At 39.4% G+C, this 25540-nt stretch overlaps 2 protein-coding genes across 16 annotated transcripts in view; one reads left to right on the top strand and one right to left on the bottom strand.

Annotated features, from left to right (window-relative positions):
* MCM8 (minichromosome maintenance 8 homologous recombination repair factor) overlaps window positions 1-18690 on the bottom strand; it is a 48038-nt gene extending 29348 nt beyond the window's left edge. For 4 of the 9 annotated variants that reach the window (XR_010154079.1, XR_010154078.1, XM_003953675.6 and 1 more), the window contains exons 1-10: window positions 18197-18690; window positions 17119-17271; window positions 16750-16854; window positions 14580-14662; window positions 14019-14168; window positions 12070-12173; window positions 10568-10766; window positions 6270-6355; window positions 2043-2194; window positions 1604-1799 (exon numbers count right to left, since the gene is read on the bottom strand). Coding sequence is in view for 6 of the 9 variants with exons in the window: in XM_003953675.6 (XP_003953724.3) it covers window positions 1604-1799; window positions 2043-2194; window positions 6270-6355; window positions 10568-10766; window positions 12070-12173; window positions 14019-14168; window positions 14580-14662; window positions 16750-16854; window positions 17119-17266 (1223 nt within the window). In the remaining 3 variants the exon portion in view is untranslated. Of the gene's footprint in view, window positions 1-1603; window positions 1800-2042; window positions 2195-6269; window positions 6356-10567; window positions 10767-12069; window positions 12174-14018; window positions 14169-14579; window positions 14663-16749; window positions 16855-17114; window positions 17272-18196 lie in introns of all 9 variants that reach the window. The other 5 variants (XM_001166933.8, XM_003953677.6, XR_010154080.1 and 2 more) reach the window with 4 other exon arrangements.
* The window catches only part of TRMT6 (tRNA methyltransferase 6 non-catalytic subunit), a 69046-nt gene that overhangs the window by 37612 nt on the left and 5894 nt on the right, over window positions 1-25540 (top strand). For 4 of the 7 annotated variants that reach the window (XM_024352170.3, XM_024352171.3, XM_054674595.2 and 1 more), the window contains 4 exons: window positions 22754-22881; window positions 24373-24482; window positions 25034-25125; window positions 25256-25339. In XM_024352170.3, the coding sequence (XP_024207938.1) occupies window positions 22754-22881; window positions 24373-24482; window positions 25034-25125; window positions 25256-25339 (414 nt within the window). Of the gene's footprint in view, window positions 1-18679; window positions 19000-22753; window positions 22882-24372; window positions 24483-25033; window positions 25126-25255; window positions 25340-25540 lie in introns of those variants that run through there. The other 3 variants (XM_001166710.5, XM_063802604.1, XM_063802605.1) reach the window with 3 other exon arrangements.

The raw sequence follows: 25540 nt of genomic DNA, 5'->3' as shown, positions 1-25540 counted from the left end.
AAGCATGACAAAATCTTTTTTTTTTTTTTTTTTTTTTTGTGAGACAGTCTTGCTCTGTTGCTCAGGCTGGAGTGCAGTGGCGCGATCTCAGATCAGTGCAACCTCCGCCTCCCAGGTTCAAGAGATTCTCCTGTCTCAGCCACCCAGGAAGCTAGGATTACAGGCACCTGTCATCATGCCCAGCTAATTTTTCTATTTTTAGTAGAGACAGGGTTTCACCATATTGGTCCAGTTGGTCTCGAACTCCTGACCTCAGGTGATCCACCCGCCTCGGCCTCCCAAAGTGCTGGGATTACGGGCTTGAGCCACTGTGCCTGGCCAAGATCACTTTTTATAATATAATGCATTTCAAAACGTTCTCAGTTCTTTACCTCTCTTAGATATATCTATTATTCAGTCTCTCTCATTTTCTCCTATTTCTTCAAAATTACCCCACAGTTGTCAAAAAATTATCAAAAGTAACAGTATGTTGCAGTAGTTATGTTAAGTACATTATAAAATCCCACTTAATCTTTAGAACAACCTTCTGAGGTAAGTCTTATTATTTCCATTTTAAGGTGATACAAATAAAGGGGAAATTAAGTAATATGTCCCAGATCACACTGGAAGTAAATGCCCAAAGCAGGAGTCTAACTTAGGTTTGTCTCCAAAGAAAAGCTCTTAACCACTAAAGCAAAAAATGCCTATACTTTGCTGCTTCTCCACGGCATGGCAATAGCATGGAAATAAAATTATCAAATACTTTTTGAATATATGTTAATTCGATTTGAATCTCTATGAGCAACACCCTACATAGAACTAATTGAAATGGCTTTGGAATTCACTGTTCCCTCACTCTTCCGTTGAGCGACAAACTTCTTGTATAAGACAGTAAATATTCTGTATTGTTTAAACTAGAAATCAGCAAATTTTTTCTATAAAAGTTTAAAGCAAAAATATGTGAGCCATATATATATTCTCTGTCACAACTATTCAACTCTGCCACTGTAGCACAAAAGCAGCACACTATGTAAATGAATGAGTGTGGCTATGTTCCAGTAGAACTTTATTTATGGACACTGAAATCAGAATTTTTTTTTTTTTAAGACAGAGTTTCACTCTTGTTGCCCAGGCTGGAGTGCAATGGCACGATCTTGGCTCACTGCAATCTCCATCTCCCGGGTTCAAGTGATTCTCCTGCTTCAGCCTCCCGAGTAGCTAGGATTACAGGTGCCCACCACCAAGCCTGGCCAATTTTTGTATTTTTAGTAGAGACAGGGTTTCACCATGTTGGCCAGGCTGGTCTCGAACTCCCGACCTCAAGTGATCCGCCTGCCTCGGCCTCCCAAAGTGCTGGGATTACAGGCGTGAGCCACCATATCCAGTTGAAATCTGAATTTCATATAAGTTCATGTGTTGTGAAATATTCTTTTAATTTATTTCAACCATTAAAAAATATAAAAACCATTCTTAGTTCATAGGCCATACTCAAGGGGATGGAGTGCTGGATTTGGTACATGGACTGTAGTTTGCCGACCATTTTGACTAGTTTTTTGTTACCTGTAGCCAAGAGAACCCCCAACATGCATCTATGTAATAAAATTTCAAATGACAGCATACATACTTGACAATGAGTTTAAACAGGTTTTCTTCAGCTTGAATCTCTTGGATGGCATAAAGGTCTTTAAGTGAGAACTCCATCAACATTCCACGCTTACACCCATCCTCAGAAGTCTTTGTTTTCTGTCCTTTGCTATTACTAATAGAATTTGCTTCAATATACAAAAGGAACATACACTTGTCATTCTTATTTCGAGAACCTGTAAATTAAAAGTGTTAAATACAATAGTTGGTATTTTCATTTTCCCTACAATGACTCAACTAGAATATAAAACAAAGTCATAGGGAGCTACAAATACATGTTTTTTTTAAAAGGGAATATTTCATCTTATGTAAGCAACAAGAAATTCCTCAAATTATTTGAGGTTCAGGAGCATCTTAGAAAAGATGAACGTTGATGAATCATTATTGAGAGACAAATAATGAAAAGAGTTGTACCATACCTTCTTCCGCATTTGAGACTTTGACAATTCCAGTAATAGTCACTGTGTCTCCCGGGACACAGCTATCCACAAGATCATGAACAAGCTCACATTCTATTGTTCGTGGAATCCGACCTGCTTCTCTCTGATCATCAGACATCAACTCCTGGATTCTAAAAAGTTTAAATAGTTTTCAGTTAGAATACTTACTTTGGATGGTTTCTGCAAGATATTAACTATTCAGGGTTCACATGATGCTGAGGAAGATAAAAGCAGATTTGCTTATTAACAGTTTAATGGTATATCTAAAATTACTTCAGCAGTTTCCAATTCAAGATAGCCAAATGAACATATGTATTTGCCTAGCCTCCCTCCAAAATGTCCACCAAAATGAGTCACTAAAAATTTGGGGGTATGTAGAGGTATCATCAGCAAATGAGATATTAATGAAATTTTTGAAAACGGCAAATGGTAAAGATGGATAAAACAAAATAAAGTCCAGAATACACATGGGCAAAAGCTATAAGCGTACAAGAAAAGTGGGACCCAACATTCTTAGCAGAGCCCCAGAGAAGCTTCCAAGTTGGATGTGGCAGGAATAGAGAGCAGGAGTAGATGGCTGGAAGAAAACAGTAATCAACAGAAAGACAAGTCATTGAATAGCTGTTGAGAATTTTTGGAGAAGGTGAGTGGACAGGTGGGTAGGGGAAGAATGCGTACTTTATCATCTGGCAAAAACCAGAGCACTGTTCTAAGGAAACAAACCCATCCCTTCTGTGAAGGGAGCTAAACTGTGCAGTGAGAATATCAGAGCTTCAGAATAAAGACTCTTCATTCTACCATTTGAGAAACCCAATTCCAATTCAAAAACACATTCATAAAGCAAAATCTGATAGCCCAAACCCCTATCTTTGTATTCAGAGGTAAAGTCTTGTGAGAAAAAACTACTACCTAAAAAATTGCAAAGGAAACCTATCCTACCTACTTCAAATACTTTCTCATTCCTCGTCAGACATTTGAAAATTAAATGGCAATAATTCAGGGAGTATTAAAAACAAACTGCCTAAGAGTTTTGAGAAAATATTGCCATGATAAAACAGGAATAAGCCACTACAAAAAGGGAACTATGGGGAAACAAGTACAAAATCAAGAAAATTTAAAGCATGTACATAAAAATCAAGCATTTATAGAGAAGACATAAGAAAAAGCCAAAGAAATCTAGAAAACAGAACAAAGAAAATGAAAGAATGAGGAAAAAGTTAAAACAAATAATCCAAGGAATGCATCTGATAGGAAGCTGAGAAATCAGTCAGATATTCTAGAGTTGAAGACAAAAGATCCTGCCAATCAAGCAGGATAGAGACAACTAGATACACTTTCACTGTTTCACAGCATGATAGATAAAATGGTTACAAAGAGGAGGAAAAGTCCAGTCCTCAAAGGAATGAGAATCAGATGAGCACCAGACCTCTCATAAACAGCAGAGAAAATTAAAACCAAATAGACTTCAATAGCTAGCAAACTCTTAGCCAGACTAAGATCCAAATAAAGACATTTTCAGACATGCAAGGGCTTAGAACTTTTTACCTGTCCTGTATACTTTCTGAAAATTTACTTGGGAATATTCCTTAGAAAAAAATGCAATGAAGCAAGATCCCAGGATGAAGCAGGAATGCAGGTCTGGAGAACTACTGATCCAGACTCAAGCAGAAGGAAAGTGTGTTTTTTTGTTTTTGTTTTTTAAGAATAAAAGGTGGATTCCATGTATTCCATAGTATATTGAAGAGAGAATGGAAAATTTTGGTGAAATGGTACAGGCATACTCTAAGAAGTAAAACCAGCACTTAGAAACCTTAGGAAAAATAAAGTACTAAATGACAAAGTTACAGTCCAAATATGATGCACACTAAAATGTGGGATAATTCCAAATAACTAGCAGAGTATAAGAAAAGATAATTTGATGCTTGAGTCATTTTCATTTAAGGGGTAAAAACCAACAAAACAAAACCCAGTGACATAAATTACAGCTCCTTTGCTTGGCATTTGATCATTCACTTGGTTCTTTGTTGAGCTATATTTACATTTTTATGTTAATAAAATGGGAAGGGAAAGGAGTAGAAGGACCGCTGTAATAAGGACTTACCAGACGAAAAGGGGTGTTTGATATTGGGACAAAGCTGGAGGTTTTATGTTAATTATTGTGGTAATAAAGTTAATGGCCCCTAAATTGGAAGAGACAGTGGAACGTGAAGATGGTTAGATCCACAGAGGCTTGTGCATGTGCTAGGTTTTTTGCTAACAGGGGATAAACCGTCCAGCCAGTTCCAGCACTGGCTTCGACCACTGAAGACGCAAGTAGGAGTAGAAAAGATGGAGGGAGAAGTCAGAAGCTCATATTATTTATCCCGGGGAATGCCATATCGGGCATTTTTATTAACATAAAAATGTAAATGCCTGTTTATTGTTTTTGTTAGACATGACCTATAAATAAACTCTGGAAGACATTATAATTAGAAGACAAAAGGTAAACCTTGACAATTTAAAGTAATGTCGGAACTGAGAAAGTCTAGAAGATAAAAGAACAAGTATGTTTCTAATGTCCTCAGCTCACATAGAATGACTGCAGTAAAGCGAAGGATGAAAGACACAAGAATGATATCTAAAGTTATGTATAATGTAACAGCAAGTTGTGGGGACTGTGCCTTTCCACACTGATTGAATTTTTAAAAACATGCACATGTTATTATATTAAAGCTTTTTTTACTTAATAATTAATGTAAGTACAATCATTGAACATTAAAATAATAACTTTGGAATACATTCATCATACATCTAGACTACCTCTCAATGTTTTTCAGGTCATGGGCCAGGCGCTGGCATCCACCTAACGTGCACGACTTCAAACCTTGCTCCAAAGATCACTCACCACTTCACAATCAATTCACCCCCCCACACCCACTTTTTTAAGATGAGTCAAGTGCAGTAGTGAGAAGGGAGGAAAGAGTAGAACAAGAAGTTTGATCTGTAAGTGACTGTGAATAATCAACTGAAATAACTTACTACCTCCAGACTAACCCTTTGTCCCTCTTAAGTGGTAAAAGTCCCACAGACTGGGTTGGAAATCAGGCTCTACTATATTCATAGGCCACACGATCATACTCAAGAGTCTTAACCATTTCCTCTTTTATAAAATGGGGTGTTTGTAAAGATCTCACTATAGTACAATTAATTATTATATATGTTGGTCTTAATTTTTCAGGGAAGAAGGGGGTGAAGCAGTTAGCAGCAGATCGTCTTATCTTTTCCCTAGGTTCTTAGTTCTTAGGACCATCTCATTTCAGCCAGGTTTGCTAGAGAGCACTGACTTCAAAACCATTCATTATTTTATATTTAGGGATGAGCTATAGATCTACAGCTAGAAAAAATGTAATCAATTATGGGATGAAAAATACATACACAAAGAAAACTCTGACTTGCAAAAAAAAAAAAAAAGCTATTAAAAAACCCTATAGTAAAATGCCCCATTGCAACATTGAGAACATAAAATGAAACATGCCATTTCAAAGGAAGTCTTTATTTGAAAACTTCAAAACAATATTATTTCTATCACAGCTCAATATGGAATGAAGCATACAGCTTTGCTTATGGCCTGTATCCAGTTCAATTAATCACATAATTGAGATATAAAATCAACTATTTCTCATTAGGACACAATATTTGCATAATGAATCCTTTCTGGAATCTGACAGAGAATAAATTTCAAATAAAGACAATTAGGCTAGGAGCGGTGGCTCACGCCTGTAATCCCAGCACTTTGGGAGGCTGAGGCGGGCAGATCACGAGGTCAGGAAATCAAGACCATTCTGGCTAACACGGTGAAACCTCTAAACTAAACCTCTACTAAAAATACAAAAAAATTAGCCAGGCATGGTGGTGGGCGCCTGTAGTCCCAGCTACTCAGGAGGCTGAGGCAGGAGAGTGGCGTGAACCCAGAGGGAGAGCTTGCAGTGAGCCAAGATCGTGCCACTGCACTGCAGCCTGGGTGACAGAGAAAGACTCCGTCTCAAAAAAAAAAAAAAAAAGAATTATTTTAACATACAAACTCTTCATCAAATAAACCATCTATTATACACTATTATACACTTTGTCATTTAGATAAAACGTACAATATAATACAGTAAAATTATGGATTTTCTCAACAGTGTGACATCTAAAGCCTGCCTTTTATGTAACAGTCTGATCGCTTACTTGATTGACTGCCAGTCCATTGTAACTGTGAGAGGAGAGCTGCGGAGAGCAGTAAATGACCTGCCTCGACACACAGGCACAGGACACTGAATGAAACAAAAGTAATTCACATTCAGATTTTGATAAACTATAATCACACCTCAGGAAAATTCAGTTAAAACATTTCATTTAATATTGTTTTAAAAGTTGGTCTCAGGATGCTAGTAAAGTAAAATCCACTGAGAGATTAATGACTTTCTATTTCCTCCTGCAACAATTTAATATCGACAGCTTTTGAGGCACTTTCCAATTGATCCTTCTCAGTTACTGTTCTCATCCTGCTATGGGTATGCAAGGTGCTTTGCTTGCCTCCCAGACGAAGCACTTATTGCTTCCTCTGTGCCCATGCCACCTCTCGCTCCTTCAACAACCCTCTCATTCTGTCCCACATGCCCAATGCCAATCCTCTCCTTTTCAAAGGGCTTTCCAGGGTTTTCTTTAATCCCCAGCTTTCTCATCTAGGCTCCTTTTGCACTTTCTGTAGAGTGTAATATTTATTATGCCACACAGGCACTTGTTTGGTGTTTGGATCTCAAGAAGCATTTATAAATTCAGATTGTGGCAGACTGTATTTGCCAAATATGATCGCAACAATATTTATCTTCAAGCCTTTTTAGAACCTTGCTACTCCTCCATTAAGAAATGAAGGCTAATTCCTTCTCCTGGAATTTGAGAAGGCCTGTGACTCACTTTGTAACCAACAGAATGTGACACAGTGATGTTGCACGACTTCTGAGACTAGCTCACAAAAGGCAAGGCCATTTCTGCCTACCAACTGCACTTCTTGACTTGAAGCTGTCAGCAGCCATATAAGCAGACTGAGTGCCCTGAGCTGCTATACTGTGTGCAAGAAGCCCAAACTAGCCCACACAGCCACATGGAGAAGAAGATGCCTGGCCAGCCCCCAGCCACCTTGCTGTACTCCAGCCACCATCTGACTACAACTCCATGAGAGGCATGGAGTCAGAACTAGCCAGTTGAGTAGTTCTTCCAAACTCCTGATCCACAGAAATCATGAGAACTAATAAAATGATGGGCTTTATTTTCAGCCACTGAGTTTTGGAGTGATGTGTTACGCAACAATAGTGGCAGGAATAGAGATCAACTGAAACAGCCATCTTTCTGTCACTTCAAAGCCCCACAGTTCAGACAAATGGAGGACCTCTTCACGACATCACTCATGAGTCAATGCTACTACCTAATTTATTAGGGGGCATGAAAATACACTGAACAAATACTGTCTAGAAAATATCTGATTTAAGGAGGTCAAGGCTGCAGTGAGCTGTATTCATGCCACTGCACTCCAGCCTGGGTGACAGAGTGAGACCCCGTCTTCAAAATAAAAGGAAGAAAATATCTGGTTTAAATCAGGATTTAAATTCTGGCCTCTAAGCTAAAGGTTATACCTTGAACCTTAAGCCAAGACAAACACCAGATGAAACCCATCTATCAACACCACTGATTATTCAGAACCAATAGCTGAATCTCACATACCCTCTTCTTCTAGTAAGAGAAAGAAGCCTTAGGAATTTCAAACATAAACATCTTATGTTTCCCTTTTTAATTCTTCAAGGGACGATTTACCTCACTAAGGATTCAACCCTTCACATGAGCAAAAATTTAGCAAATGTTAAATTTATTAAAGCCCAATGGTGATAAAGATGACTCTGGGTACCACCGAGGAAACATTATACATCCATGGTAACAAGGGCTTAATTAATAAATGGTGTCAGGATAAATAGCTTTTCACCTAAAAATTATATCACCAGTTTGTTTTTTTAAGAGATGGGGGTCTCACTATGCTGCCCAGGCTAGTCTCAAACTCCAGGGCTCAAGCGATCCTCCTGCCTCAGACTACTGAGTAGTTGGGACTACAGGCATATGCCACCATGCCCAGCTTATATCCCTAGTTTTATGCCCTTCACCAATGGCTTAAATTCCAGATGGACAAAAGATCTAAAGATAAAAAACAAAACTTAGGATTCTTAGAAGCAATGTAGGAAATATGTTTATAATGCTTGAGTGAAAAGGGCTTCTTATTTATTTATGTATTTTTTGAGGCGGAGTTTCGCTCTTATTGCCCAAGCTGGAGTGCAATGGCTTGATCTCGGCTCACTGCAACCTCTGCCTCTTGGGTTCAAGCGATTCTCCGGTCTCAGCCTCCCGAGTAGCTGGGATTACAGGCATGTGCCACCACGTCTGGCTAATTTTGTATTTTTAGTAGAGATGGGGTTTCTCCCTGTTGGTCAGGCTGGTCTTCAACTCCTGACCTCAGGTGATCTGCCCGCCTCGGCCTCCCAAAGTGCTGAGATTACAGGCATGAGCCACCAAGCCCAGCCGAAGAACGGCTTCTTAAGCAGGGCATAAAATATACAAATTATGGAGGAAAAGACAACAATTTGATCATGTCAAAATGTAAAACTGTACAACAAAAAAACCCACAAAGTTAAAAGACAAACCAAAGACTGGGAGAAAATATCTAATGTATATAATCAACAATAATTAGTATCTAGAATGTATAAAGAACTCCTATCAATAAACTAATAGAACCAGGCACAGTGGCTGGCACCTGTAGTCCCAACTACGTGGGAAGCTGAGATGGGAAGATCACTTGAGCCCAGGAGTTCAAGGTTGTAATGAGCTATGATCATGTCACTACACTCCAGCCTGGGCAACAGAATGAGACCCCATCTCTAAAAAACAAAATTAAAGAATAAACCAATAAACAGGAAAATGAACATTAGATATAAATAGAAAATTCGATAAAGAAACTGAATGGCCAGTAAAGATATGAAAAGATGCTCAACCACAACAGAAATCAGAAAAATTCACATTATAAATGCAGTATTATTTATACCTAACAAACTGTCAAAAATGTACAAGTCTAACAATACCAAGTGTTAATGAAAAGACAGAGAAATGGTAACTACTTAACACTACCAGCAAAGATTTAAGTTGGGAACAATACTCTGGAAAGTAATTTGGTAACATCTAATACAGTTAAAAATAAGTACAGCCGGCCAATCCCAGTACTTTGGGAGGCTGAGGCAGGCGGATCACGAGGTCAGGAGTTTGAGAACAGCCTGGCCAACATAGTGAAACCTTGTCTCTACCAAAAATACAAAAATTAGCCAGGCATGGTGGCGCATGCCTGTAGTCCCAGCTACTCGAGAGGCTGAGGCAGGAGAACTGCTTGAACCCAGGAGGCGGAGGGTGCGGTGAGCCAAGATCGCGCCACTGCACTCCAGCCCGGGCAACAGAGCGAGACTCCGTCTCAAAAAAAAAAAAAAACAGTACAGCCTACAACTTAGTATTCCTCTGCTAGGGAGACATGTACAAGAATGTTCTCTGTAGTACCATTTGTTCTTATAAAAAACTGGAAAGAGCACAATTGTCTACCTCCAGGAAAATGGATAAATTGTGGCTATTTATTTAAAGCAACACTCCACAATAGTAAAAATGAAAGAATTTGATATGTATTAAAATAGGTAGAACTTCAAAATAACCAAGTAAAAAAACAGCTGCGTGTTACATTCAGGATACCATTTACATAAACACAATACAAAAAACTAACTCTACACACGTAGTCAAGAATAAAAATGTAAACTTGAAGAATACATGCCAATTTCAGCATAGTGGTTGCATCTGGGGAGCAAATAAAGGGAATAAAACTGAGAACAGAGAGACTTCAACTTTATATAACCATATTTTTGTTACAAATTAAGCTAAAATAACAAAATATTAATATTTGCCAAATCATAAATGTTAATTACATTATTCTCTGCACTTTTCTATAGCTTTAAAATCCAGTTTAATAAAGGCTAATAAAGATTTAAAAAAACCCATCACTTCTAAATAGTAGAAGAAATAAAGGGGAAAAAAACTTGGTGTGTATACCTAGAAGTCAACAGAAATATGAATGGAAGGGATGCATATTATCATAACTTCAGGATAATGATCATCCCTGGGAATGGTATAGGTAAAGGGTAAAAAACAGACACTAATTGTGCCAGTAATGCTTTATATCATTAAAAAATGTGTCCGGAGCTGAAAAATGTAAATTCGGGGTGATGAGTAGTGGAATGTTTTATTTATTTCTGTATTTTTCTTACCCTGAAGTATTTCATAATATAAAAGCAGAAAATTGAAAATAAAAAATAAAAATAAGCTCTGTGTTCAGAAACACTGGGAAATGTTTTCTGTATTCTGATTTGCCTTCTTTACCAAGATAAATAAAGAAGCAGTTAAAGAACTATTACCTTTGTGGGAAGACTGTATTTTCCATCTGGAAGAGGAAAGCTCTGAATTTCTCCACATGCAGCACAAAGAAAAGCCATCTTGGTGCAAAGAGGCTTTATATTACTGACACGAACCACTGTCCCTCTTAGAGCAATGTATTTTCCATAGTAATTTGCTCGGACATTCTTGAGCTGTGTCAAAGGCTCATAGTTGTACACCCTAAAGACAAAACAGGAAGTAATGAACAGAAAGTTGATGTTTTTTATATTTTCACAAGTTCCTTTTAGGAGCAACTATGGAATTCTCAAACCAAATAATCCCTTCGATATATCAGAAATATCACAAGAATTAAACCATTCTTGTTTTGTTTTGTTTTGTTTTCTTGAGACGGAGTCTCGCTCTGTCGCCAGGCTGGAGTGCAGTGGTGCCATCTTGGCTCACTGCAACCACTGCCTCCCGGGTTCAAGTGATTCTCCTGCCTCAGTCTCCCGAGTAGCTGGGACTACAGGTGCGTGCCACCACACCCAGCTAATTTTTGTATTTTTAGTAGAGACAGGGTTTCACCATGTTGGCCAGGATGGTCTCGATCGCTTGACCTCGTGATCCGCCCGCCTCGGACTCCCAGTGCTGGGATTACAAGCGTGAGCCACCGTGCCCGGCCAAACCATTCTTAACAAGAAACAACACTAAATCTTACTTTTTCTTCTTGTCTCATAGGCTGTTCTCAAGGAAAAAAGAAAAAAAAAATTTAAGGAAAAAAATAATGCCAAAAGGAAAATCTACTGATTCAAAAACCTTTGGGTTTCTAAGTTCTTTTTAAAGAACTGCTAGGAAATTTTCTTCTATAAATTCTGGAAAAGAAAAACAAAACGCTGATGATTACCTTATAATGAATTCTTCTAATGAATTTAAAATCTTAAAGATGAATTCAAGAAAAACAAAATAATTTCATTATTCCCTTGTATCTAACAGAAACCTAATAATTTAACAAAGAACACTTAGTGTATTACAGACTGAGTATATCCCTTATCCAAAATGCCTGGGACCAGAAGTATTTTGGAATTTTTGGTCTTCCAAATATTTGCAATATTACTAGTTGAGTATCTCTAATTCAAAAATCTGAAGTGCTCCAATGAACATTTCCTTTCAGTGTCATGTCAGGGCTCAAAGTTTTGAATTTTGGAGCATTTTAGATTTCAGATTTTCAGATTAGGGATACTCAACCCATACATGGATTATTAAACTTACACAGCAGGGTCTTGATAAGTTCACATCCAAAACCAATGTTTACAAAAATCTGCAGGTTAGGAAATCAACATTTTCTTCCTTATTTAGGAAGTATCTGTCATGATGTCTTTGAATAATTTTCAATGAGTTTATTTCAGTGTGATGATCAATGAGATGGCAAGGAACTCATGTCCTTTTTACTGATTTCCTCATTTTTATAAAATGAGCGTTTTCATTCTTAAATGGCCTTCAATGTCCCATTCTAAGTAATACTTTAATACATCAAATTCCTCACCTTGCATGAATATGTGGCACATTTACCATTGTTTCTCCATCACTAGACAATCCTTCCTGGGCTTGTAACTCAGCTGCATGCCTTTCAAGGTCCTTAGTTAACACCTAAACAGGACAGATATTTACTCTGAAGTTGGAAAACAAAACATCCTCTTTATAAAGAACTCTATTTTTATAGAGAATATAAAGTTTATGGACAGAAACAGAATAAAAACAGAAAACTTTAACAGCCCTTTAAAAATCTAATATTTAATTATGACTACTTACTTTATAGTGGATGTTTTACTTTGGATTTTGCTGTCCCTGTGCTGAAAAACTCCAGCATCCCAGTCTGCTACTTTCTGTCCCAACTAAACCTAACATTAAAAGCCCTTATATTAGTCCCCAAAACCATCACCTCTTGATACTAATTAAAAAAAAAAAATGCATTCCTATTTCTCTATATTCACTGATCAATCAAGACACAGAAAATAAAAATGACCTTTAAAATACCTAATACTCACTCCCTTGGCATTTAACATTAAATAATATAAACAGGCTGGGCGCAGTGGCTCACTCCTGTTATCCCAGCACTTTGGGAGGCCGAAGTGGGTGGATCACCTGAGGTAAGGAGTTTGAGACCAGCCTGACCAACATGGTGAAACCCCATCTCTACTAAAAATACAAAAATTAGCCAAGCGTAGCGGTGCATGCTTATAATCCCAGCTACTTGGGAGGCTGAGGCAGGAGAATCACTTAAACCCGGGAGGCAGAGGTTGCAATGAGCCAAGATCACCCCATTGCACTCCAGCCTGGGCAACAAGAGCAAAACTCCATTTCAAAATAAATAAATAAATAAACAACAAACAAACATTTAATACCACTTGTACACAGCAGTTTGCTGGCAACCTAAGAGGCAAAATAAGATGCATATATACAGCTGTAATTGTCATAAGGACCATAAAGATGTACAGACAAAATACCATGCAAGTTTTGAAAAGTGGTCATGAGAAAGGTTTTACAGAGAGACAACTGAGCTAGGCCCAAATAATCTGTCCATGTGAAGGGAAGGGGATTCTATATTGAATGGACAGCACAGGCAAGAGGTAGAAGAATGCCCCTCTGAATGCCCCAGCACTTTGTGTATGCCTATCCTGAGATTTGCTATTCATTACCTTGAAGCATGTATCTGTTTGCTAGCCTAAAAAATGTTTTTGGCCGGGCAAGGTGGCTCATGCCTGTAATCCTAGCACTTTAGGAAGCCGAGGCAGGTGGATCACAAGATCAAGGGATCGAGATCATCCTGGCCAACATGGTGAAACCCCGTCTCTACTAAAAATCCAAAACTTAGGATACAGTGAGGTTACAGTGAGCGGAGATCATGACACTGCACTCCAGCCTGGCAACAAAGTGAAACTCCATCTCAAAAAAATAAATAAAAAATAAATTTAAAAAATTTAAAAAGTTAAAAAGGTTTTCATATATGTTGTATTACCTGACCCTGAAAAAAAACTCAGGCAAGCACAGTACAAATTGTTATTTACATTTGATATACAGGGACACTCAGTGGTTTGCTTCATGCCACAGAACCTAAATCTAAGGTTGTTCTTTTTTGCTCTAAGTTCATAACTGATAACACCATGATTCCTTGTTTTATCTTCCCTATGAGATTGTATAACTTCTTGAAAGCAAAGTTTAATTTCTGTACAATCTTTAGCAAGATTAAGCAAATCCAAATAAGTTGGAAGTAAATATTTCATTTAGATAAGCTGTTGTATATAGAATGAATGGTATCTTTCAGAACAGAACTGCAACCTCTCAGTTCTAGCCAACATCTTTTCGTAAAAGCTAAGTATCTCTTATAGAAAGTACAGTCACTGTAAAATCTTCCTTTAAACTTAGACAAGGTGTGCATGTGTGTGCAAACATTAAAAAAGTTTAGACAAAGGTATGCATAAGACAAATAGTTACCTGATGTATTGCCAAACCCATGCAAGCCAAGGTTTTCTCAGGTGCATCTCTTAGTTCAGTTGCTATATCTGGTATCAAGTTAGTTACTTCACCACCTTCTGTCAGTTCTTTAAAATCCACCAAAATACTTCCCTTTCTTTCTATTTCATCCTATAAAATATAAAAGTATGAAAACAATAATTGCTTTTCTGTAGTCAATTACCATTAACTGAGCATTCTATTATAGACTTTGAGAAAGCATACAATGTTTATATGTGATAATGGTAAGTATGACATAAGTATAAGCTTTGTGCCAAGCATGGTTCTGATATTTTAAATATATTAATGTATTACTGCCTCTTAACAATCCTTTGAGGTAGGTATTTATACCTCTATCTCCAAATGAAAGAAAACTGAGGCACAGAGAAGTAATTAATCAAAGTCCATACTGCAGGTAAGTGGCAGAACTGAGGTCTGAACCAAGGAAGTCTGACTCCAGTGCCTACGATCATAATCACAAGTACCTCGAATACATTGGTAAGATGGCACATGACTGGTAGCTTTGCTGTAGAGGAATCTTACCTTGTCATACAAATCAATATGCCTTGTGAAAAATTTTTCAAATGCTTGAATCTTCTCAACCAAAGGAGAGCTATCGCTGTAAACTAATCCAACAAATATGGCATTAGCACAAATAATCACACATGTACATGCATATTTTTCATGAGACAAAAGCAGCACTATATACAAGGTAGATGATTTTTTTCTAATTGCTTTGTATTTTGATTACATTCATATAAGAACTAGTATAGAATGTAAACTTAAGATTCTAAAACAAATTTAGGTTTGCATAATGTGAAATGCAGACAGAAACTCTCTCTCTCTAAAAGCCCCACTATCTGGGAAACTTTGTTTTGCATCTTTGACACCTAATAGGACATGTTAGTTCAGATAATTTAGACAATAAGCTTAAACTAAAAATTAAAATAAAGCCAAAGCCAGACACATAAACTAAGCTCTTACTCTGACAGAGCTGAAGACAATCACAACCACAGTCTTTCCTGAGATCAGGAGACAGACCAACACTTGACCCTGGTGGCAAAACTGAAAAGCTTTTTTTTTTTTTTTTTTTAACACTCTAAAGTTCTACATTTTCAAATATGTCTCTCACAGAAGAACAGTACAATAAAGTAGTTTGGAAGCACAGATGGTGAAGGCTAAGGCACCTCTTGAACTCCATCTTTAGGACTGTCCAAAGATCACTTACAGTGTTCTGAGCTATCTGCTAGGGGAGCAATGGGAGTGCTGGTGGCTAATACATCCTAAAGGAACAAAAGATCATTCATGAAACAGATTCTATTGATGGAAAAAAACAAACAGATTTCCAATAAAGAAAACATTTGTAAAGTACTCTATTCATTCACAAAATGACTACTGCATGCCTGGTATGGGGCAGGGAGGGTCCTGGACCTCAATCGTCTAGTTTTCCTTAAAAAAAAAAAGTATGCGGCTGGGTGCGGTGGCTCACATCTGTAATCCTAGCACTTTGGGAGGCCGAGGCGGGTGGATCACGAGGTCAGGAGATCGAGACCATCCTAGCTAACACGGTGAAACCCCGTCTCTACTAAAAACAGAAAAAATTAGCCGGGTGTGGTGGCGAGTGCCTGTAGTCCCAGCTACTCGGGAGGCTGAGGCAGGAGAATGGTGTGAACCTGGGAGGCGGAGCTTGCAGTGAGCCAAGATCGCGCCACTGCACTCCAGCCTGGGCGACAGAGCAAGACTCCATCTCAAAAAAAAATAAATAAATAAAAAGTATGCACACACACACACACACATACACACCCCTCATGAGACATAAGAAAAAAATGGGTATTTTAACAGCACAAAAAAGACAGTTCCCTGCACCTAAACAGACTGATGTAGGTTAACTGGTATTCCTAATTATCAAAGGGAGATTCCTTACCTGTGTTTCTACACAAAGCTGTATTTGTTATTGTCCCTTGATTTCAAGCCCACTGTTCTACTTCCTGCTCTGCGATGCTATAATTCAGATCTGTACCCTACATGTCTCAGATTCTCTTTAAATTCTGCCAACTGAAGGCACTTTAGAGACTGGAAGGTGGCAGGAAGAGAAAGGAATTTATTCTTGTTTCCAATTCTTTTCAGCATCTCTGCAGCTGCAGAAGATAACAATAGTGCTAGCCTCCAGTTCCAAGCACCACTGAGTCATGGCCCCTCAGTTACCAGTGGCAACCAGCTTCATTTGCCTTAGTGGTCTAAGCACAGCTCTGTAAGGTAGCCTTCAGAAGTCCAAGCATAGCTTTGTAGGGTGCCCCTCAAAAGTCAAAATAACAGCTATGCTGTGACGTCTCCAACCTTTGAATTCCCACATTCTGGTAACCTCAGAACTTCTTTTACTCTCTTAGCCATAAGGATGGTTGCTGCTTCCTGAATTACTACTTTCTGGGGGGTTACCTCAATATTTCCTTTCTGCTCTTTCAGTCTTCCATTTTTGTATCCAATTTCTTGTATTAAGTCCCCTTTTTGAAATACCTAGTATGGTTTCTGCTTTCCTGACTGATATAAAGTCTAAAATGCTTTTGAAACATAAACATCATTTAATTGTTTGGGTGAACTAAGGTTAAAGCAGGTATATGTTAGTAAATGAATTACAGTAATACAAGATGTAGCATCCAAAGACAAGTTAAGAAAATATGATTTATGGTGCTTTTTTGTACTTTTTAAACCCTACCTTCAGAGAAATAAAGCTTCCAGCCTTTATATGGTATGAATTGATCCAATGTTGACTGCATTGACTGTGGGGTCTTTGTTGAAAGCAAAAACTGTGGGGTTTGTTCTGAAAAAAATAAAATACTAGGTTAGTAGAAACAGAGTAAACATTTTTCCAATATGCTTCTCTTTCCAAATGAGACTCTCATTAATAGAGTATCCAAATTAGAGGTTTTAGTAAAAATCTGGGACATCAATGTTTAAATACTTACTAAGGAGTAGCATGAAATAAAAGACAAACCAAAGTATGAGATAAACCGCCTTGTATGATAGACGTGAATTGCTTCCTTCATTAAGTGAAAAAGATTGAACAATCATTGACCTCACCTACCAGAAGTACGTTTTCCTGTGGTTTTACTCAGATCAGGTCTGTGTTCTCTTTCTCTCCATTTTCCTGAGAAGTTCCCACCACCTCTTCCCCTTTTCCAGCTTTGAAATCTTCCTCGTCCAAATCCTCTGCCTCTATACTCTCCATTCATCTCTCCTAAAAGATAGATATTAAAAAGGTCTTCGCCAAAACTGTAAGGAAAATAGTGCTCCTAAAAATGTATTAATAAAAAGGGAAAAATTAATGTATTCTAGGTTCAAGAGTAGCAAACAGGCTTGCAAAGTTGTACAGCTATGATACAAGACCCAAATATTCTGCAGTTAAGTTTCTAATCTCTATCGCTTTTTAAGGTATACCATAATAGTTTAATAACTATTAAATATGGTTTACGTATACTAGACGCTCACAGGTTAAAAATAAGGACAGGTACTGTACCTGTTTACAAGTCCCCACTACAGAAATGAAAATAGGACAGGTAGTTAACTCTATGAAAACTTATTTGCAGTATTTGAGACTTATTATTATAGGGCAGGACAGGATGAACATAATTCTGGCCTCTGAGACACTAGGGATACATCATCATAGCTTCTTACATACAGTCAATCCTGCAGTGTCACATCCACTTTTTGTGCAGTTTTTCTGTAAATCCAAAACTGTTCTTATAAAATACACGTCTACTTAAAAATGATTCATATCCTAAGTATACAAGTAAATAAAGATATACCTGTACACTGCAGTGCAATTCATTATCAAATAATCTACCCAAATCCTTACTTAAAAGGGGTTTAGTTAATAAAACAAGATAGTAACTAGAAAGTTCACGATTTAACGGCATGACAGGGCTCCAGTAATTAGGCATTACACATTATGACACTGATGCTCAAAGAAATTAAGCAAACCGATCAAGATCAAAGTTGTTTGTTGACAGTACAGAGATAAAACTTTCAGCCTCCCAAGCTGAGGCGCTCCTTCAACAACGCTGCGTGCCATAAAACGAGACGATATGCTGAGAACAGTAACAAATTCAAAAAAACGTTAAGAAGTAGGACTGGAGAAAGAGTAAAAAGAAACAGTTGGGTACCTGTGCTTCTTCAAATACTACTTTATTTACATCTCCTAAGGCTAAAGTTCTTACTTGCTCGGGACAGAGCTCCCAAAGCTCTCCCAGTTCACAACTGGGCCGGCTCCAGGATACGCGCAGATCTGTCCGGCCGGATTCTCCCTCCCTCCCTCCCTCCCGCAGAGAAGCACCACGGGGCTGAGAGTCTCCGGGATCTTAGCTCCTCAGGCGACGCCTGCCAAGTCCGCAGTTCTCTTCAGCCGCAGCTTTCCTGTCGTCCCCGCGCGGTGCTGAACCCCACTGTCTCAACGGCTCGGGAAACTCAGTTTCCCCACTGCAGCTCCCAGAAGGTGTCTGTAGCGCACAGCGCCGCAAAAATGCCTCAAGCGAAAATCAGGTCTTCCCCTAAATTCTTTTTTGGCGCTTCAGTGATCCAACTTCCGCTCAAAGAAGCGGCAAGACGGGAGGGGCGGGGCGGAGTGCAGCCAATCAAGGAGTTTGGCCAGACGGAAGCCGAGAGGCTTCCGGAAGCGGTCTTGAGGTCTGGGCCGGAAAGCGGAAGCGGCGTGCAACACGTGGGGGCGGTGCCGGTCGGAGGGCTCCTAGTGCGCCAGGTTGTGGGAAGTGAGGCTGGCGGTGGCGACAGCCGAGGAGGAGGGGCGGGACGCCGTGGAGCACGGCGACCGGCTGAGCGTCATGGAGGGCTCAGGGGAGCAGCCGGGCCCACAACCACAGCATCCCGGAGACCACCGCATCCGCGACGGCGACTTCGTGGTGCTGAAACGTGAAGATGTGTTTAAAGCAGTACAAGTCCAGCGGAGAAAGTAAGTCAGATCGCTGATTTTAGGGGTCTCCCGCCCCCACCTTGTAGATACCCCCTCCCTCCAGGTTTCTCCACAGAATTCTCCCGCCAGGGTGCCATTCTTGGCTCTCTCGGTCCCCATTCCCCGCCCTCGTTGTCTCCTCGGGTCTTTCTGTCACAGAAGGCTTTTCCACCAGGATCCCGTCCTCGAACCTCATAATCTCCCTTAACCCTCCTGTTTTTCCCGGAGCCCCCTCCATGATTTCATATCTGGCCGTCCACCTTCAGCATCCTTTTCAGTCTTTCCACAGAGTTCCTTCCCCAGAATTCCATTCTTGGCCCTAGGGTGCCAATGCCTCCCTCTCCACACCCCTAATCACCTGTCCTGAAGTTCTTTCCCTAGGACCTTGGGATCTTCAGTGTCTTTCCAGAGACACCCCCTCCTTTCTTCACTTTAGGATCTCATCCTTGTCTCCAGAGTCTCCTTCAGGTTCCCCCTTTTTTTCCACCATAGATCCTCCTACTTCCCTAATCCCCCAGTCAGGATCTATCCCACAAAAAAGGAAACGTCTCCTACCTAGTCTGGCTTTCTATCCTCTTCTCTACCCAAGCAGGATACACAGAATAGATGAAGGAGACAATTCACCACAGAGTGTGGAATCACTTTGAGTTTCCCTCGTTTTACTCACCAAAGGATTCAACGCTGGGAAAATTGCTAAAAAGCAATTTGCTCAAGGCCTCAGAACTCGAAATTAGGTTTGGTTTGTGCACCTGCTGACTAGTATCGCTCTGTTTTATAGTAGTAAAGAAGTGGGATTTTGATAACTTTCTGGAAGGGCTGGTGAGGTTGTTAAGTCCTAAGAGCTTATTAATGGTGAAAATTTATTGGGATATTTGGATTAATTTATCTGAGAAATACAACCACAGTGTTTTTGTTTTTGAGACGGAGTCTCGCTTTGTCACCCAGGCTTTAGGGCAGTAGTGCAATCTCGGCTCATTGCAGCCTCTGCCTCCGAGGTTCAAGCGATTCTCCTGCCTCAGCCTCCCTAGTGGCTGGGACTTTGGCACCATCACACTCGGCTAATTTTTTTTTTTTTTTTTTGTATTTTTAGTAGAGACGGGGTTTCACCATGTTGGCCAGGCTGATCTCGAACTCCTGACCTCAGGTGATCCACCCGCCTCGGCCTCCCAAAGTGCTGGGATTACAGGTGTGAGCCACCGCACCTGGCCACAGTTTCTTTTGAGCTAGGTTATTGTATTACTTTAGACAGAGATAAGTTGAATGCAATGTCAGGAGAACAGCTTTCTGCAGACTGGGAAGTATGAGATTTGGAATTTCTGATAAGTACTTACTTCAGATGAATTCTTTTACTCCTGGTTTAAGCAAACTGTTGACTGGTATTTAAGGTGAAGCAAGCATCATAAAATAGTCAAGAAACAAGTCTCCAGAGCACTAAGCTGGTGATAACCAAGCTTTTTGCACAAGCACTAATTTAGTAAAGATAAAAAGTTTCTTTTATGAGGGGTATGTTTCTTTTAGTCCGGAAATGTAATACCTGCACCAACCTTTAACCATTTTTAAATTCTTCTTTTCTTTCTTTTTTAAACTAATTAATTTTTTTTGCAGAGACAGAGTTTCACTATGTTGTCTAGGCTAGTCTCCAATTCCTGGGCTCAAGTAATTCCGGCCACCTCAGCCTCCCAAAGTGCTGGGATTACAGGCATGAACAGTGGTTGACCTTCCCCTTTTGTGGTGCCAAAAGGGTTGGAGACCACTGCCCTAAACATTTATTTGGAAATACTTTTCAACAGGCCCTCTTCTTCGCAGAAGTCATAGTGGCAGTTTCCATTTTATTTAGGAAATGACTCTCTAAGCTCAGCTGCATCCCAGGTCAGACTCCCTCATCACCCTTGGGGCTACACTCATCTGATTGGGCAAAAAACAGTCCAGGCTCTCTGAGAAGTAGACTCTGCAAATCCTACTCCTTCCCAGTAAAGATGTGGCCTCCTTATCCCTCTAACTGGGCCCCACATTCCCGACTGGGGCAGTGACCTGTCAAACCAGCCAGTTTTAAGTGACACGCATCATCCCCTCTGCATATCACATAGGCTTGCAGAGAGGTAAACCCACCCATCTCAGATCCAGTGTTTTTGTTTGGTTTGTTTGTTTGTTTGTTTGTTTGTTTTGTGAGACGGGATCTCACTCGGTCCCCCAGGCTAGAGTGTAGTGGCGTGAACTTGGCTCACTGCAACCACTGCCTCTTGGGCTCAAGCAATCTTCCGCCTCAGCCTCCTCAGTAACTAATTTGTGTACTTTTTGTAGAGAAACTCCTGAATTCAAGTGACCCTCCTGCTTCAGCCTCCCAAGTAGCTGGGACTACAGGTGTGTGCCACTACACCTGGCTAATTTTTTTATTTTTTGTAGAGACGGAGTTTTTCCCCGTCAGCCAGGCTGGTCTCAAACTCCTGGACTCAAGTGACCCACCTGGCCTCCCACAGTTCTGGGATTACAAGTGTGACCCACCACACCTGGCCAGATCCAGTGTTTCAATAGCACCTAGATGATTAAAGGATGAGGGTAGGGGGTGCACATCTGGGCTGAGCTGAATTGCAACATCTGAGGAGGTTTACATTAGCAAATATTTTGAGTGTCTGTTACATTCTGTTGTATGTAAGTATCTAGGGACCCAGCAAATAACAAGAATTGGCCATATCTGAATCGCTTACGATCATACAGGATTTCCCTCAGATGGTTTGAGTAAGCTTTAATGAAGATGCGACGCAAAAGTGTGGCCGATTTAGGGAACCAATAAAGGTGACACACCCAGAGACCAGCAATGGTGGTAAGCCTCTGACACGGGAGCGTGGGTGATGTGGCAGTATATTCTGTCGTAGTCAGCTTCCTGGCGGCACAGAGAAAGGAAGAGAAGGAGTGGGATGGGGCACAAACAGAATTAACCACCACCTGATTCCCAGAATTCAGTGTTCTGTGCACATGGGCCATGTCCTGAAGCTAGGTGGGCTTTCTACCGTCCTTAGGTCTTTGCTGGAGTAGACCGTGTGGTATAGTGGAAAGAATGAGGCTTGGGGTCAGACACAGGTTTGAATTTGAATCCCAGCTCCAACAACACCTTGCAACTGTGAATCTTGGACAAGATACTTCTCCCTGGGCCTCGGATTGCTCTTCTGGAAAGAGCTATGTCCCAGGATTACCGGGAGAATTAAATCAAAAAGTGTGAATCACACCTAGCACACACTGCCTAGCCCCTGGTTGGCACTCAGCAGATGTTAGTTTTCTTTTGAGAAGAAAGGATTGTGTTCCTGTGGGATTTCTCTTTTAAATTGCAATAAGATAAAAAATCTATGTCATAGGATACCTCAAGTTGCCTGGTCCTCAGTAGAGCATTGTCAGTGTTAGACTCCATTTCCAAGTGTGTAGATTGTCAGTGTTTATTTGCAAGTATAATTTGCTTTTATTAGATAATTTTCAAATAAAATGGCCGATCAGACCAAGCCCAAGAAATTTGTTAAATCCTTGTTACTTCGATGAGTCTTTGCTTCCCCTTTCCAAAATTCAGTGTTCTTGTGGCTTATTCATTAATTTTATGTCTCTATCCCAACCAGGTTCTCTCTAGTTCCTTTGTTGCTTTATGTTCAGAGATAATGCTGCTGATCATCCATTGTGGAGACCACTTTTGAAATAAACTGTAGTGAACATGTCTTTTCTGTACTGGATACAAAAGATATTCAGTTAATTGATTACTTTTTTTCCCTAGAAAAGTAACTTTCGAAAAACAGTGGTTCTACCTGGATAACGTCATTGGCCATAGTTACGGAACTGCATTTGAAGTGACCAGTGGAGGAAGTCTACAGCCCAAGAAGAAGAGGGAAGAGCCTACTGCAGGTGCATATTTTGGATGCGTGAAATAGATGCTCTCCAACTGACTAGTCAGAAACATCTCAACCTCCACCTAATTCCCAAGTGCTAGGCCATGCTATCCCAAAAGAAATCTTAACTCATAATCTAAGAACTGCAGCTCAGTGGAGTGAAGCAAGTACTGCCTTTGGCCATGAGATAACCTGGATTCTGGCTCCAGCCCACCATTAAATGGTTCTCTGTTCTTGGGCCAGGCATTTAATCCCATGAGTCGTTGCTGCGTCATTGCAAGAACATAATGTAAAGTTCTTTCAGTGCCCAGAAGTTATGTAACAGCTGTGAGGTGGTTAGCATATGGTGTAGAGGTTAAGAGGTCTGGTTTTGGATCCAGCTAAGTTCAATTTCTACCTTCATCACTTGCCTTGTACCGTTGGGCAACTTATTTGATTTCTGTGAGTCTTATATCCTTATACATGTAAAATAGGGTCATAAACACATTTAATGCCTAGGTTGTATTGAGTGTTCTATGATATGACTCATAGGAAGTTCTGAATAGTGTCTTGCTTTTAGTAAGGGCCCATAATTTTAGCTATTACTATTATTATTTCTTAACAACCTCTTGTCCAAAAGCTGCTATTGTTAATTAAAATTATATTTATTAAAATGAACATTGAGAGTATCTTATTAATTAAAACACAAGTAATTATTTGAAGTTAAATACTATTAAAGTTTTGAGTCAAACCTGTTATTTAGATACATTTAAATTAATATCCATATTTTTACTAAGCACCAAATATATGCCAGGTATAATTTGGCACTGCAATTATAGCAGTTCATAAGATAGACTGTCGTATAAAATGTGCTTACCAGTTGGAACACCAAAAATAATCAAGTAGACAAGCAAACAGCATGATTTCTGATGGTGAAGTGACACATGCTATGAAGATAATAAAGCGGGGGCGTGTACTAATTCAGTAAAGTGAGAGAATGAGCTCAGCCTCAAGTGATAGAAAGGATCCAGCCACTCAGACATCTGTCATAGAACCTTCCAGGCAGAGGAAGCAGCAGGTGCCAAAAGCCTGCTGTGGGACCTTGCTGGGTGTGTTCAAGGAACAGAAAGAAGGCCATTGTGGCTGAAGCTAAAGTGTCAAGAGATCAGGCCAGGAATGATAGGCAGGGGCCAGATCATTTATGACCTTGCAGGTCATCTTTGGAGTGTATTCTTATTGCTATGGGAAGCCACTGCATGGTTTTAAGCATGGGGTAGATGAGTCAAATTGCATTTAAACAAAGAGCACTCTGGCATCCAGGTGGATAGTAGGGGGGCAAGACTGGGAGCAGGAAGATGACTTAGAGGCTTGGAGTAGTTTTGGCAGGAAAGGATAGTGTGATGGGGGCAGTGCAGCTGGGAGGCCAGACTTGAGTGGCTGATGGACTGGATGTGGATATGAACTCAGAAAAAGAAAGTGTCAAATAATTTCAGACCATAAATGTCAATAGAGCAATTTCTTTCCTTAGAGACTAAAGAAGCGGGCACTGATAATCGAAATATAGTTGATGATGGGAAATCTCAGAAACTTACTCAAGATGACATAAAAGCTTTGAAGGACAAGGGCATTAAAGGAGAGGTAATATTCAAAGGATTTTTAGTTTTGTTTTTGTCTGTTTGGCATTTAGGAAACTGTTTGGTTTTTAAAGCAGACTGTACCTAAGGTAAAACAAAAAAATAACGTTATAGCTTTGACAGAAATAGGTTGAAATGTACATGTTACTCAACATTTCAAAGATTTTATGTCTTATATACAGAAATATAAGTGAATGACATTACTAATGTCAGTGGTAGAGAATGTAATAACAGTGCATATCAGGATTTAACTTTGTTCATTTTCAGTAATGTTTTCAGCCAGTGTCTTCAGAAATTAGTTTCCTTTACCTCTCTTCTCCTTTTGTTGGATATCTCTGTTCTTTTACCTTGGTTTAAGTGGAGTTATAAAGTACTTGTATTTTATTATGAATTCCAAATAGAGTATAGAAATATAAAGTTCATCTATTTGGACTTCTGTGGAAAAGGGATTGGAGAATCAGACCATTGGATCCATTCTTGGGTAAGAAGCCTTTGGAAATTACTTGTTTTGTGAAAGTAAAGTTTCAGAAAATCTACCTGCTCCTTTTCTTATAGGAAATAGTTCAGCAGTTAATTGAAAATAGTACAACATTCCGAGACAAGACAGAATTTGCCCAAGATAAATATATTAAAAAGAAGAAAAAAAAGTAAGTAGTTTTTATTTTAAAAGGCCGACAATATTAAACTTCTTATATGTTTATAAAATATACATTTTATTACAAATAAAATATTTTAAGTCATTTTTTAAAATCAGCGTTCTGTTTTTTCTTCCCCCAGATATGAAGCCATCATTACTGTTGTGAAGCCATCCACCCGTATTCTTTCAATTATGTATTATGCAAGAGAACCTGGAAAAATTAAGTACGCTTTGTTTCCTTTCAAAAGTATAATTGGGGGAAGTATGTCTTTAAGAAAGTCATGATTTTAAGTAAAATGAAAAAGCTTGCTCACCTGCATAAAGTATCCTCCTACCTCATAAATTGTAAGTCCTTTTACTGTCACCTCCAAAGCAATCAATAATCTTATCAACACAATTTTAATAAAGCAAACAAAACTTGAAAA

Source organism: Pan troglodytes, chromosome 21, assembly GCF_028858775.2.
Source record: "Pan troglodytes isolate AG18354 chromosome 21, NHGRI_mPanTro3-v2.0_pri, whole genome shotgun sequence".
NCBI classification, from domain to species: Eukaryota; Metazoa; Chordata; class Mammalia; order Primates; family Hominidae; genus Pan; species Pan troglodytes.
The sequence above is the reverse complement of the archived record's forward strand: the minus strand, read 5'-3'. Positions and strand labels throughout refer to the sequence as shown.